Source organism: Alosa sapidissima, chromosome 8, assembly GCF_018492685.1.
Source record: "Alosa sapidissima isolate fAloSap1 chromosome 8, fAloSap1.pri, whole genome shotgun sequence".
Lineage (NCBI taxonomy): Eukaryota > Metazoa > Chordata > Actinopteri > Clupeiformes > Clupeidae > Alosa > Alosa sapidissima.
The window spans coordinates 24,334,695-24,350,088 of record NC_055964.1 but is presented as its reverse complement, the minus strand read 5'-3'; the positions used below and the strand labels follow the sequence as shown (position 1 = coordinate 24,350,088).

Sequence of the window (15,394 nt, the reverse complement as noted above, 5' to 3'; positions counted from 1 at the left end):
AGAGATAAGTCACATGCTGCCTAAATGGTGGTGACACAGCGGTGCTTTTAAGGGATTAAAAAATGGAGAAGCTGCCTGTCTGTGCTTGCTTGGGCCGAGAGAGAGTAAATAAAATGGATAAACCCTGACTCAAACTTTCTGCCTTGGGGGAAAAACAGACAGTTGAGCTGTCACATTTGGCAAGTGTTCTAAACCAGTTCTGTAGCCCAGTGCCAGTCATGTCAGACTAGACACCAGTCAAGTCTGAAGGTGCAGTAGTTGTACATTTTTGGAATGCTTAAAATAGCTAGCTCAATGATGGGATCAGTGCTCCCGCGAAACTATCAGCAAGTGAACCTTCAACGTTTCAATACAAGAACATCCACAACAAAGAAGCGTCCATGACAGTGAATCATTTTGCACATGTACACAGTTGGGGAAATTATTGTTAAGCTTAACTTTAAGTTAACAGACATCTCTTTTTTTAAAGGTGCAACCATAAATCTTGATAAAAGGTTGTTAATAGCTGGGCTCAGCATCCAATTAAATACATCCTGTGTTCATGTTGAAATTATGTTTGTTGATTGGCAAGAATATGATTAATTTAAAGTCACTTTGCTTCCCCATTTACAGAAACAGAGTCTTCTTTGAGCACACACACTGGGCAGCTAAAGTAACGTGACCACGGCACTGAATTCGATGGATGATGGATTACAAACAAGGACTATGTTGCGTCTATATGAACAGCATCATGGTCTTTGTAGTGTTACGGCCTCTGTGTGGCCTTTACAGGCATCAGTACACAGGAACATCTTGGCAGTAGGTCTTAGCAGTTAGCATATCAGCACCAGGCCACAGGAAGTTTGGCCCACTGTTGGCATAGTATTCATATGAAAAGAAAAACAGCAGAGATATAAATAGCCTACGACAAGGAGCCCCTGAGCATACTGGACTTCCCCTGCTGGTCAGACACTGGTGGCCTCACACCACAGCCATGTTTCACTGCACACAGCTGGTGGGGAGGATTTCCTCTTTCTGAGCTCACTCAAATATTGGCATCCCTTCCATTACAGCCAACATATAAAATAGACTACTCTCATTATCAACATACTGCCTTAACAGATCAACTACCCTAACAACTAGACCAAATATCGACTACACCAAACATGTATTTTTCAACAAAATAAGTTAAATTAAATGAGTTAAAGAACTCACAAACAATATTTAATTTCATATAAGATAACTATTTTTCATTTGACCATCAGTCCACCTGTTTAAGATAGCAGTTCACTGTTGTTAGTCCATAAGTCATCTCTGCCATACAGAGTCTGACAATACAAAAGATGATGTACAAGGCAGAAGCATGGAATTGAATGCTGTAATTTCTCAGGTAATTTCTCACCACTGTTTACAATGAGAAAAGCTCCAGACATACTAACCGGACCAAAAATGGATTAGAGAGACATAGAAAATATGGGGCCTGTTCCAGGGGCGCCTGCAGAAATTACTGCTATGGTACGCACACCCATCACCCCCCCCCCCCCCCCCCCCCCGCAAAAAAAAATCACTCGTGAACAATATTTCTCCGTTTTAGGTCCGTGCATTGGTCAGTCAGCAAAAAAGTAGCCTACATAGCATAACAACATCCACATGCAATAATACAACGACAACTTCCACAATGACCTATTCATTTGGACAACTTGATACAGCCCTATACAGGCTTAAGTTACCTTTAGTTTTGTTCTAGCGTAACGTGACGTCTGGCTTTAGTTCTGACAAGCACACCGATTGCCTACCTTGTTCTTGTCCATCTGGAATAACTCCTAGCTTTGCTGCCTCCATTCTTTCTGTTTTCGTTGTTTAAAACTTGCAACCCAAGGGCCTTATTTCTCAGGGTGATATCCTCATTCCTCACAATACCAAAACACACTATAAAACACTATGAATGCCCTTTTTTACCCACCTGCTTAATGAGCATGTATGTCTCAGACATAATCTTCTCAATGCGGCCCAGGTCATAGGTCATGACCTTCTGACCTTGCTGCCACACCCTGTAAGCATCCAGCAGGAGGGTCTTGCCCGACTCCACGTCCTCCAGGAGCTTCCTCTTCCGGGGCCGGCGCTCTGAGGCGCTCGGGGCCGATGTGGGGGGCGGCCCCTTGGGTACCAGGCTTAGGCTCTGATGCTGCAGTGCTGCAGCTGATGCTGTTTAGAACTGATGCTCAGCTCCTCTAGAGACAGCTCTGGCGTGTGGCCGCCGCTCTCCGGAGCCTTCCCTGAGGATTCCGGCACTGTCTGCAGGGCCTCCTTCTCGGCCAGGAGGCTCGCGCTCTGAGAGTCTGCCGTCTTCGGCGTGGCTGTGACTGTGGCGGTGGCCAAACTGTGTCCCAAGTCCAATTCCATGGGCTCTTCCGCGCTGCCCGCCCTGGCACTCTCACCCTGCGTGCCCTCAGCCCTGCCCTGGGGATCGGTCAGTTTTTCAGCAGGTGCCTGCACAGACGCCTGCTGCTGCTGCTGCTGCATTGGGGAGTCGTCTCTGGGTGCTGCCTCGGCTGAGGTGGACGATGCTGGGGCCTCGGTCAGGGCAGGCTTCTGAGGCGGCTGGGTGTGCTTGGCGGCCTCTGCAGAGGGCCTGCTGGTTGGGTCAGCCGTCGTCATCTCCCCCATGGAAGGGACAGGAACTTTAGGAGGCGGCTCTGATACCTGGTGGCGCAAAACAGGGAAATGCTCAACTGAGAACGGAGAAGAGAAAAAATACCTGCAATTTCTCGCATTTCACTCAGTTACAATAAGCAACCTTCAACCGCCACACGGAAAATGACCTTTTGAAGACTCAACGGATGTCTTTTTGTGAAGGAGTTTGCACGTATTGTAAGAATCCTCAAAGAAGTCGGTTCAAGTATATGGTACTCTTTGCAATTCAAGTTTTTTGAGAAGGAAACGGTGGACAAACACTGTTGACTGATGATATGGAACACCATATAGGCTATTCAGTAAGTCCCTTCAAGGTAATACTGAACTGAACTACAGGTAGTTACAAGACCGTAAAAATATAAAATATATATTAAAATATATAAAAAATATAAAACATTGAGCAACTTCATAATATAAGGGCAGAATTTCTGACCTTTGAAAAATACCAACCTAGTCTGTGGTCAGAATCAGAAACTGTAATCTTGTATTCAAGCTACCTATTACTGCTTAATAGCACTTATTAGCTTAAAATAGCATGTTAGCACGTTTTCTGACATAGTGAGAAACATTTGGCATAATGATGATGCCTTGTAGTAGTAATAATAGATTTAATAATTTGTTCATTTAGAGTAGATTTGAAAAAATCCAAATGTCCTCCTTGAGTGTACTTTCTCTCACCAAAGACTTTCTGGTCTCAATTAAGCTTCCACAAGATCCTACGTCCATCCACCCTGGCCAATGTTAACGAAATACAAATGGCATTTTCCTTTGATTCATGTTTTGCCTCCACTGTTCCAAAAGTCCGGGGATTTGTGGAAGAGAACTCCACTACAAACAGCTAATATGTGTGTGTGTGTGTGTGTGTGTGTCTGTGTGTGCACGTGTGTGTGTTTGTGATGTGCTGACAGACTGTAGGCTGTGCTGAGTACCGTACCCCAGTGAGTTTGTTCAGATTGTCCTCCAGCACTTTCACAGTGAGGAAAAACGCTCGCTTCGCCAAAACCTGGCGGTCCACATCACGCAAATATTTCCTGAGCCAAGCAAGAGGATGGAGAGAATGAGACAAGAACATAGCACTGGATTAGTCACTGGGAGCTTGGGAAAAACAGGAACAAGAAAAGAAGAAAAAAGAAAGTGCTTTCCTTTTCCCCCCTGACTCTAAATAAGAACATGATGGCAGTGTAAATATTGAAAGTTGCAGTAGCATTTCCATCAGTATGAGTGGCGGGGGTGACATGGGCTCTTCTTACTTTCCACCACTATTCCACTCAGACACAGGAAGAGAACACCACTACAAATAGCTCATTTGTGTACAGAAACCTGTGTGTGTGTGTGTGTGTGTGTGTGTGTGTGTGTGTGTGTGTGTGTGTGTGTGTGTGTGTCTTACTTTCCCTGGTCAGGGGTTCTCTGCAGCATGAACGAGACTTTAAGTAATGTGTCGTGGTCCCGGAGCTCAGACAGCACCTCCAGCAAGAGCACGATGGAGCGGTTCATATGAGACGCAAAGCTGCCTGGCCGATCAATCTCATCCACTGGAATACGCCAGATGCCCTGGAGAGAGAGAGAGGAGAGAGAGGAGAGAAAGGGAGAGAGATAGAGAGAAATAAATGAACTAGAATTCAGACACACACACACACACACATACACCCACACAAGCCTCGGGGTCTGCAGGCAGAAGCTGCGGATCATCTTCTGCCACTCCACTGTCTTAAGTTTCCTGCCAGCGAAGGCTTTGGCCTTGACCTTTGTCAAAAGTGAAAGCCCTACCATCGAGGCTCAGGCAACGTGAGATGCTGGTGGCTCGCGCTGACATTTAAACACTCTAATCCTCAATTACAGCAAATTGCAAAAGCGGCGGCGTCTTCGAAGAGGCAAGACACAGAGTGAGTGAGCGCACCAACGAGAGTGTGAGTAAGAGAGGGAGACGCCGATGACACGGATTAGAATATTACCGCTTTGTGACCACTTGCTCTTTTGGCAGCATGAATCAGCCTTGCGTGCCCGTTGTTTGAACCCACGCCATGAAATATAAGCAACAGCAGGCTGATGTAGCTCCTATTCCTTCTCTATCTGTGTGTGTGTGTGTGTCATCGAGAAGATAATAAGCACAAAGCAGTGAGCAGCTGAATAAACAGCCTGGGAGGTGATGGTGAGGAGAGATGACTTGATGCTAACAAAGACGATGACACAGACAGACGCCTGCACCAATTGCACCAGGGTTGAGTCCCCACTGCATTTCTGCAGCCTTTACTGCACTCCTGACAACATGGCCGCCGGTCGGGTCCTATGCACCTACCCCACACTCAGCAGGCCCATCTAAAACATGACAGCCCCCCAGAGTACACAGTATCGCCCTGAGATCTGTGTTTGTATGGAACTACACATGGTGGCCGAGGCTGTGTTTCACATCTTAGTGCAAATGATGCGCACATCATGATAACATTAGCAGTCTGGAGATGAGGAGTGATCTCACTACAGCACAACAGCTGGCTGGAGAGCACCAAATAAGAGCTGGAGGCTGGCAGGCGTACATGCAAAAGTGTGTGTGCGTGTGGGCATTCCGCGGCACTGGGGGTCACACTGGGGCAGCTGCCTGGAGGCAGAAACTGGGCGCGGGCCACCAGTACTGATGATGGGGGTGGGGGGGGGGGGGGGGGGGGGTGGAGACAGAGGAAGAAGCACAACAGCCTCATCAGACTGCTTCTGTGTGCGCCCTTGTGTGCAGTATCTAGGAACTTTATTAGTTCTGACTTTACTTAAACATTGATATAGCTAGCCACACACACACACACACACACAAAGTCCTTATGCATATCTACATGAAATGCATTTAGGCTATACCAGGGGAAGTTGATGGTATGGCCATCAGGAAGCAGGCTTCAGCAGACAGAGAGAGTGGAGAAGGCAGAATGAGCGATGAAGAAACCAAGTAAGAAACTGAGGGCCAGAGAAATCATTTCAGACCAATCCTATCCTGGACCAAACTATATAGAACTCCAACCTTATCCTGGGCCAAGCTATATATAACTCCAACCTTATCCTGGACCAAACTATATAGAACTCCAACCTTATCCTGGGCCAAGCTATATATAACTCCAACCTTACCCTGGCCCAAACCACAAGCGGCCACAGGTTGCACTCTTGCATTAAACCAGGAAGACCAGGGCCATCTGCTACATGGAGAAAAATAGAACACACACACACGGTCACGCTTGACCACAAGGACATTATCAAAGCACACACACAAAATTACCCTCTCTGGAGACACACGTGGTGGTCTGGCCTTATCGTGATGAGGCCAACCAAATGAGGTGGCCGGGCTCGTTTGACAGCCCGCCATGACAAGAGCACCACGCTGCTTCCTCCTTCACAACAAACCATCTCTCTCTCTCTCTCTCTCTCTCTCTCTCACTGCACAATCCTCCATTCAGTCCACCTGCAGTCCATGCTCGCCTGGCCCCCTACTCAGAAAGTGTACGCATTTACCGCCCATGCATTTAGGGAGGAGAGGAGAGGCGGGGAGTGGGGAGTGGAGTGGAGTGGAGTGGAGTGGAGTGGAGTGGGGGGGTCTCTATGGTGCAGTGTTCTCCTGGCCTGGCAACAGTAGTGAACCAGAAGGGGGAAGGAGATAATATGTGCATGATGCTAGTAAGTGAATGAACGTGCAGTAAAAAAAAAAATGCTGCAATTCCTCACAGCGAGTACCTGAATACCTGATTAATAGTATTTCTTAAACGCTCGCGGTGCACTGGGCCTCCTCTACGTCACTTTTAACAAAAAGTTCTGCCCAGAATGGACTGCATGCAAAAGTAAATATTGTGATGACATAACATAATCTTCTCCGTTATTGCATTAAAAGCTCCGTTCGTTTATAAAATAACACCAGCTGGTATGAAAAACATTCTGACCAAAGCTTAAATATTTTGTTTTGATGAGTTAAAAAAGAGAACAGAATAAAACATACTGTAATACAAACCAAAAAGGACATTATGAAAGACTATTGTATACACACTGCTTGTATTAGTGTGAAGGCAGCATGATGTGATGTGTGGATGTGTATGTGTGTGTGTGTGTGTGTGTGTGTGTGTGTGTGTGTGTGTGTGTGTGTGTGTGTGTGTGTACTGGAGAAGATGAGGATCAGACACAGAGCTCTCACAGGGCTTTACCCTTTCACTGCACAGATTACAGAAAGCCTCCCAGGAGGGGACGGAGAGAGAGGGAGAAAGGGGGAGAGAGAGAGAGAGAGAGAGAGAGAGAGAGAGAGAGAGAGTGGAAGATGGAGAGAGTGGAAGATAAAGAACGAGAGGGAGAAAGGGAGAGAGAGAGAGACAGAGGGAGGGAGAGAGAGAGAGAGAGTGGAAGATGGAGAGAGTGGAAGATAAAGAACGAGAGGGAGAAAGGGAGAGAGAGAGAGACAGAGGGAGAGAGAGAGAGAGAGAGAGTGGAAGATGGAGAGAGTGGAAGAAAAAGAACGAGAGGGAGAAAGGGAGAGAGAGAGAGGAGGGTAGGGGCTGGGGCAGTAGGGGAGGGCCGTGTTCCCTCTGATAAACAGACATAATGTCACACACTTCCTCTCTGGCACGGCATCCCCATTACAGCCACACACACACACACACACACACAAAAACAGAGTGGCTTTGGGCAGATTACTCCACAGCATTTCAGATCAAGCAGATTTACCAGAATTTAACTGCCATGCTTTAAATTCTGTGTGCTTGTGTGAGAGTGTGTGTCTGTGTGTGTGAGAGAGAAAGAAAGAAAGAAAGAAAGAAAGAAAGAAAGAGAGAGAGAGAGAGAGAGAGAGAGAGAGAGAGACAAAGACAGGGACAGAGAGAGAGAGAGCAGTGGAAGAAATTCACGGATGAACATGGACCTTTTGTTTATGTGCACAGCAGTTTACTCTTGTGGCGTCCGAAAGGAATTTGACTATATTTGGCACACCATTAGCCGCCACATCCATCAATCCTTGCCAGTAAACACGCTCTTTGACCCAAGGGCTTGTTCGCATTCGACATGTTTGCGTCCCGAGCACAAAAGAGGGGACCTTTGAGCCAGAAACATTCGTATGAACCAAAGACTGTGGAAAAACAATGTAAGCTGGACGAGCCCCCACAAACTCTGGTTCACAGCTGTGATGCACACCAACACCACCCCGACGCAGAGCGCGCAACTCCATCGGTCTGCTCTCTGTCTCTTGGACACACAAGATGAATGGCCAGTGGCCTGTGAGGATGTGGGTGGACGTAAAAGAGAGTGCAAGAGTGAGAGTGAGAGAGAGAGAGAGAGAGAGAGAGAGAGAGAGAGAGAGAGAGAGAGAGAGAGAGAGAGAGAGCGCATCTCACTGGAATCTGAAAGATCATGAAAGCGGGTGCAGACAGGGATCAAGACTCATGCTGATTGGTCAGCAGGGAAAAGTGAGAGGCTGGTGTGTGTGTGTGTGTGGTCATGAAGTGTGCTCACAGACCTGTTTGATTGTTGCAGTTCACTAATGGAGACGCAAGCGTAAACAGGAAACGAGTCATTTAAATGATTAGGCGTTTGCGTGTGGACAAAGGTGTGTGTTTGAGGGAGAAGGGGGCATACCCTGTAGATGTGTGTGTGTATGCATGCATGTGTCATACTTGAACAAAAAATAAAGTGAGAGGGTGTATATATGTGTGTGTGTGTGTGTGTGTGTGTGTGTGTGTGTATTCAGCACAAAGGAGGGTGATAACGAGCTGACGGAGGCGGTGTTGCATCACAGCCGCCCAAACAGAGCATCACAAGCCATTTACAGTCTGCGGTTTAATCAGGCAGCAAACACAGCAGCATAGCCATGTTCACATCAATAATTCAGCTCCGTGCCCAAATAATCTGTCTTCAGTGCACTCCAGCAGCCTCAGGGTGAGAGCCAGGACGAGGGGGGGACAAGGGACAGAAACAGAGAGAGAGAGAGAGAGAGAGAGAGAGAGAGAGAGAGAGAGAGAGAGAGAGAGAGAGAGAAAGAGCAACATAAGGGAACAGATGAGGAGAAAGACAGCACAAAGTAATTAAGAAAAGCAAAACAGAAATAAATAAAGAGAGAATGAAATGAATGTAGGAAGCAACATGCAAAGCAAGTGCACGACAGCAGTGCAGGAGACGTACAGCAAACAGTGGTGAGGGCCATAAAGGAGAGCTGCTCTCCAATAAATAAACCATCCAGGCAGAAGGAGGAGAGAGAGAGAGTGAAGGAGAAGAGAGAGAGAGTGAAGGAGAAGAGAGACTGAAGGAGAAGAGAGAGAGTGAAGGAGAAGAGAGACTGAAGGAGGAGAGAGAGAGTGAAGGAGAAGAGAGAAAGAGTGAAGGAGAAGAGAGAGAGATTGAAGGAGAAGAGAGAGAGAGATTGAAGGAGAAGAGAGAGAGATTGAAGGAGAAGAGAGAGAGAGAGTTAAGGAGAAGAGAGAGAGAGGGAAGGAGAAGAGAGAGAGAGAGGGAAGGAGAAGAGAGAGAGAGTGAAGGAGAAGAGAGACTGAAGGAGAAGAGAGAGAGAGTGAAGGAGAAGAGAGAAAGAGTGAAGGAGAAGAGAGAGAGAGAGTGAAGGAGAAGAGAGAGAGAGGGAAGGAGAAGAGAGAGAGAGAGTGAAGGAGAAGAGAGAGAGATTGAAGGAGAAGAGAGAGAGAGGGAAGGAGAAGAGAGGGCTTGCTGCTGGGACTCCAGGAGAACACCGTGTGCACTCCCTCCAATGGGGAATCCCCCCCCCCCCACACTCTGCCTCATCAGTTCCCATGTACACCCAGCACTCCCCCCCCCCCCCCCATAACTCTCTCAGAGAAGAGAAGATGGAGATGACACGCTCAACTTTTCAAGTAAAGACTTTGATCATATGCTCTGTCTGGTTCATTTATAATAAGGAGCTGACGAAGATGAATGCTGACAATGGCTTAGAGCCAAAACACACCCAAAAAAAACAAAACATGTGCTTTGATATGCTCCCAAAAGATGCAACAGGAAGAGTATAAGCTTCAGTGTGCGCTAGTTTGTCTAGGTCCAGTCTGGTCGGCCAAGTAGAGCCCTCATTAGACAGACGCGCGTTCAGCGAGCATGTGGATTTATTTAACCATCTCTGCTGTCGCTCTGGCTTCTCTCTCTGCTCTCTCCTCTCCACACCTACGGAAAAGATGGTTCTGATTTGAAACAAGGGCATTCTTCTATGATTCATCACAGGCCTGTAAAAAAACAACAGCGTGCCAAGCTCCTAATACTCCACAGGTGTCATAGACTCTTAAATTGTCTCAAAGCTAAAGCCATGTAGTGAGTAAGACCTAGGCCTATTTTTACCATACAGGGCAATTTGATAAAAAAAAATTAAAATCAACAGGTGTCGCTTGTAGGCTGAAAGCGACACAACGTAATTATTTTACCTTAAACTAATGGCTTCAAATTCCTTTCAATGATAAACAGACTAGGCTGAACTGCACCTCTGAACACCTGGCATTGCACTATGTAACAATATGCTGTTCTGGACCGAACATGAATGTTTTAGCCACTTCAGTATAGTCCCACATTAGGTACCCTCTTTGCACTAAACGGGTCCCCAGGATGTTGACATTGGGGAAGTTGAAAAGGGGAGTTCCTATATGGACACACAATACTAGCTTTCAGTCACGTACCATCTCTGAGTGAATTATAGACCCTTTCAAGAGAGTTCCATTATCAGCATCATAGTTGGCCCCACAAGACTTCCTTTTTAACATTCCATATGTTATCTTAATGCAGAGGAAGTAGATTGGGGCCCAAATAGAACGTTCAAGCATTGTTTTTGTTTTTATTGTTGAAAGGGTCAATACTGAAATCACATAAAAAGCTACCTTTCAACCCGGTTTAGCCATACAAAGCTAATCTACACAGGTCTACTTAGGCAACAGGTGCGTGGTTAAGATCATATGAGAAACCCCTTCTTGTCCACTAGCACTGCAAGCTCTGCAGACTAAGCCTGGAAGGGTAGGCTTTTGCACACGTCTTTGCGGTGAGTACAGGGGACTATAACCTAGATGGGCCTTTCCAACCACCAGAGAGCAGCCAATCATGTCCACTTATGACAGCACAAATGGGGAAGAGCAGAGGGCATAAGACTGAGAAAAGAAAGCTGAAGAAAAGAAAGCAGAGAGAGAGAGAGAGAGAGAGACAGAATGGCAGAGGGACAAGACATGAGAGAAGAGGAGAGAGGGCGATCACAGAGAGCAAAAGGGAGTAGAGACAGAGACAGAAGCAAACGCAACAGAGCAGAAGCAAGGAACAGTAAAGAGGGGAAAGATGAGAAGAGGTGAAGAGAGGGAGGAGGGGAGGACAAGGGGGAGGCTCTCCCTGTGAGTGAGTGAGTGGGGGGCTTCTCTGAGTCATCAGGCAGGAGCAGCAGCAACAACAGAGGAAGAAAAAGCTCCATTTCTGGGCATGGAGGGGTGGAGGGGTAGCTGTATGTGTGTGTGTGTGTGTGTGTGTGTGTGTGTGTGTGTGTGTGTGTGTGTGTGTGTGTGTGGGTGGCAGGAGGGGGGTGCCTGCGTGACTCCCACCACTCGGAGCTGACACAGAAACACAGACACGAGAGTGAGAGTGAGAGCACGAACGAGAGCGAGAGCAAGAGCAAGCAAGCGAGCAGGAAGCCAGGGAGAGGGGAGCGCCAGGGGAACTGCCATCTGTGTGTGTGTGTGTGTGTGTGTGGCCACTGAGCCAATCCCCCCCCCCCCACACACACACACACACACACTTCCATCCTGCTCTGTCAACACCAACACCAGCAGCAGCGGGAGCGGAGGAGGCAGTAGAGCCAACAGCAGCATTCCCACCACCAACATAAACACATAAACACAGCAACGACCCACCACCACCAGGGCAGCAACAACAACAACAACAACAACACGGCCGAGAGAGAGAGAGAGAGAGAGAGAGAGAAACAAGGTAGAAAAGCAAAGCAAAGATAGTGTGAGAACGAGAGAGTGCCAAAAAAGAACCTAAAACACTCACCATCACCAAAGGAAAGTGACTGCACTGGCTCCCTGCACTGCTGCTACTGTTGCTGATGTAGTAGTAGTAGTTGTAGTAGTAGTAGTAGTAGTAGTTAGGAGTAGTAGTAGTAGTTAGGAGTAATTGCAGCATTAGCGATAGCAGGGACGGTGTTGTTGGCTGTTGCTGATGGGACTCCTCTGTGGCCAGGCAGCAGAGAGGGGGAAGAGGTGAACGCTCAGGCCAGCCTGCTCCGCCAGTGCCAGAGAGAGATCGAGCGAGAGCGCAAGCCTCCAGCCCCCCCCCGCACTACACAGCTCCAGCAGCAGGAGAGAGAGCCCAGGAGAGGAGGAGAGGGGAGGAGAGCAGAGCACAGCAGCCTCCCGGGGAGGAGAGGGAGCAGGAGGAGGAGGAGGAGGAGGAGAAGAGTTTTGGTGGCGTCAGGGCCCAGGCACGAAGCACGCCGCCGACAGAAGGGGAAGATGATGAAGAGAAAGAAGAGGAGGAAGAAGAAGGACTAACTGGCTCCTCTCCTCTCGTGCTCCTGTGCTCTGTCGCTCCAGCCCTGCCATCGCTAAACAAAAACGCCCACGCACCCTCTCGCTCACTCTTGCTTTTTTCTCTCTCTCTCTCTCTCTCTCTCTCTCTCTCGCACGCTCTTCTCTCGTTACGCTCTCCCCTGACCCCAGATTGCTTGGGCTTTCGTCCTCCTCCCCTTCCTCCTCCTCTTCCTGCTCTGCTGCCCCTCCCTCTCCTCTCCCTCTCGTTCGCTCGCTCTGCACACAACTGAAGAGCCCGCCTCTTTTCACGAGGGTGCCAGCCAATAGGGGAAGAGAAGGGGATTCTCCCACCCAGCAAGCACACGCCCACACACGACATACACAAACACGGGGCGAGAGACATAGACAAAGACAGAGAGAGAGAGAGAGAGAGAGAGAGAGTGATCAAGCACAACAAGCAACAGGGCTGCAAGGGTAAGAAGGCCAAATGTTCTCATGTGTTTCACCAGCAAAGAGAAAATGCTGAAGGAGTGAACAAGAACTCCAGAGAGGAGAAGAAGGGTGGGGTAGTGTGGAGACATGGTAGAAGAGAAGAAGGACAAAGGGAGAGAAGGAGAGAGAGATAGAGGGAGAGAGAGCGAGAGGGAGAGAAGGAGAGAAGGAGAGGGGGAGAGGAGGAGAAGAGAAGGAGAGAAGGAGAGGGAGAGAGGAGGAGAGGAAGAGAAGGAGAGAGAGAGAGAGAGAGAGAGAGAGAGAGAAAGTGCATGCTGGAGTTGTTATGCGCCAGTGTGCATGAGCAACTGTGAGAGTCCTGCCTAAGAACACAGAATAACTATACCTCGCCATGACCACATTCACTTCCTACTCCTTATTTACAGGTCCACACACTCTAACTCATGGAGACACACTTAACACAAACATGCACCCCCGCCCTGACACACACTGAGGCATGGCACCACACACACACACACAAAGCACGCTAATCAGCTGTACACACACAGATGCACCTGGTTCTCCCCATTTCCTGTTTTGACTCTAAACACGGGAGAAACCCTGCTGCCTCATGCGCACGCATGCACGCACACACACACACACACACACACACACACACGGCGAGTGCTTACCCGAGCTGCAGGAGCCTTAACCTGGCACAGAGAGTAACGTCTGCCATCACTTCACTTACATGCCAGCATAGAGCTACTGCTCAGGCTCCCGTACACATACTCTCACTCACTCATTTCCACACAGAGGCAAACACATGTCTCATGCCCCACACACTCCACATACCAGTTCCCCAGGTCTTAGGGCTCCACCTACTCAACAAGCTAGGGTTGGGCTGCCTTTGCAAGCCTCAGCCCACACCAGAACCCACACACACACACACACACACACAAACACAGGGCAGGCTCCAACAGTGACAACGCTACTACAAGCAGCACTAATTATAAATCCCGCCCCACTGTGCACTTTCAAATGAGAATCTGGATCCGCGCCCCGTGTGAATTTTTTTCCCCCCTGCCCACAGGAGGAAACACACACACACACATACACACACACACACACAACAATGGCTCAAAGGTGTCGCTGCCCCTAATCCGACAGCAGAAGCACCAAACGTCTTCAAAAAGTTCTCATAGCAAGTCACCTCCAGAACTGAAATTTAAATGAATAAATTAATAGGGGGGGGCTCACTGCTAATCCTCCAGACAACCAGAGCTGTCACTTCAACAAGCACACACTTGTTAGATATGTGCAGTGCTAGTAGGCTCCAATGACAGGATAGCTGAAATAAGACCGCAAGACGGCAGAGTGGATTTGAGGTTTTGGGAGTGCAGAGACAGTGAAGACGACTCCCACACGGGTTATGCAACACATTTCTAGAATATTGGAAAAAAGCTTCAAGGCCGCTTCATCCTTGCTGTGATACTTAAACAGTAATAAACACAATTTATGGCACCGTTCCAGAGAAAAAGAAAAAAACAGTGATTGAGTGATCATCTAACGGGTTGAAATGTCAAATAAACTATACACAACTAGTCCTCAGGCTCTGTTCTGGTTGCTATGATGTCAAATCAGATTGGCAGTTTATCAAGATGGGTCTGCTCATGTTTTGGTGCCTGTGTGTGGGTAGCATATGTCTGCACATATGTGTGATTGTGTTTTGCATGCATTTAGGGCATGTATGGCTCTGTGTTTGTGTTTGTATGTGTGCATCCATCCCTCTGTCTCTTTCTCTGTATGTGTGTGTGTGTGTGTGTTTGTGTGTGTGTACACGCACTGAGAGGCACGTGGCTGACCACAGCACGCCTGGTCAAACTGTCAGAAGCAGAGAGGGGGGAGAGAGAAGTTGCCATGCCAGAGGGACCCACGCCCTCAGGCCCCTGCGGCTCAGAGAGAGAGAGAGAGAGAGAGAGAGAGAGAGAGAGAGAGAGAGAGAGAGAGAGAGAGCGAAAGAGAGCTTCACAAGGGCAGGAATACAGCCCTCCATCACAACAAACAAACAAACATCCTTTTCGCAATACAAAATACAGTCTCACTTTCACAGTTGGCCTCGCCTCGCTCAACAGGAAGTTTCAAAAATCAATCTCTCATGACAGTGTGTGTGTGTGGGGGGGGGGGGGGGGGTGGTTACCGCACAAACAAACCAATTGTTTGTGTGGTAAATGGGTAAATGAAGTCGATCAAAATCTGGCAACGAGGCAAGTTTAAATTATTCATGTCCACCGTGCCCAGCGTCTCCTGTGTGAAACTCGGACAGCATGTGGATCAGGCTCGGTGGGCCCAGTACCCAGAATCAGGGCAGGGCAGGGGCGGGGGGGGGGGGGGGGGGGTTCTTTCTCATTTATGGTTTGTTGTTATGTTTGTAGTCGATCCATTGTAACACAGTCATGGCAATAAAGCTAATTTCATTTCTTTTTTAATTAATTAATTTCATTTGAGAGCAAAAGCAAGAGACACAGAGAGAGAGAGAGAGAGAGAGAGAGAGAGAGAGAGAGAGAGAGAGAGAGAGAGAGAGATGAAGCAGGGCCAGCCTGTCCCACATAGTGCTCAGAGCAGATGGAGTGGAGAGAAGAGTGCGCTCAGGACAGGAGCTCTCCCTCGTCAGCCCTCGCTCTCTCAACGCCTTTCCCCGTCTTCACTGACGTCTTTTGGGTTGCCCCTCTTTACAGAGCTCCACTGGGCATGTAGGTGTGTGCGTGCGGCCGTGCGCGACATGTGTGTACATGAGAACGTGTGTGTGTGTGTCTATCACTCCCGCT

At 48.3% G+C, this 15,394-nt stretch overlaps 1 protein-coding gene across 1 annotated transcript in view; it reads right to left on the bottom strand.

Annotated features, from left to right (window-relative positions):
• cabin1 (calcineurin binding protein 1) overlaps nucleotides 1–15,394 on the bottom strand; it is a 77,603-nt gene that overhangs the window by 24,680 nt on the left and 37,529 nt on the right. The window contains 4 exon segments of the mRNA XM_042099859.1: nucleotides 1,943–2,172; nucleotides 2,175–2,682; nucleotides 3,608–3,704; nucleotides 4,061–4,224. Coding sequence (XP_041955793.1) covers nucleotides 1,943–2,172; nucleotides 2,175–2,682; nucleotides 3,608–3,704; nucleotides 4,061–4,224 — 999 coding nt within the window.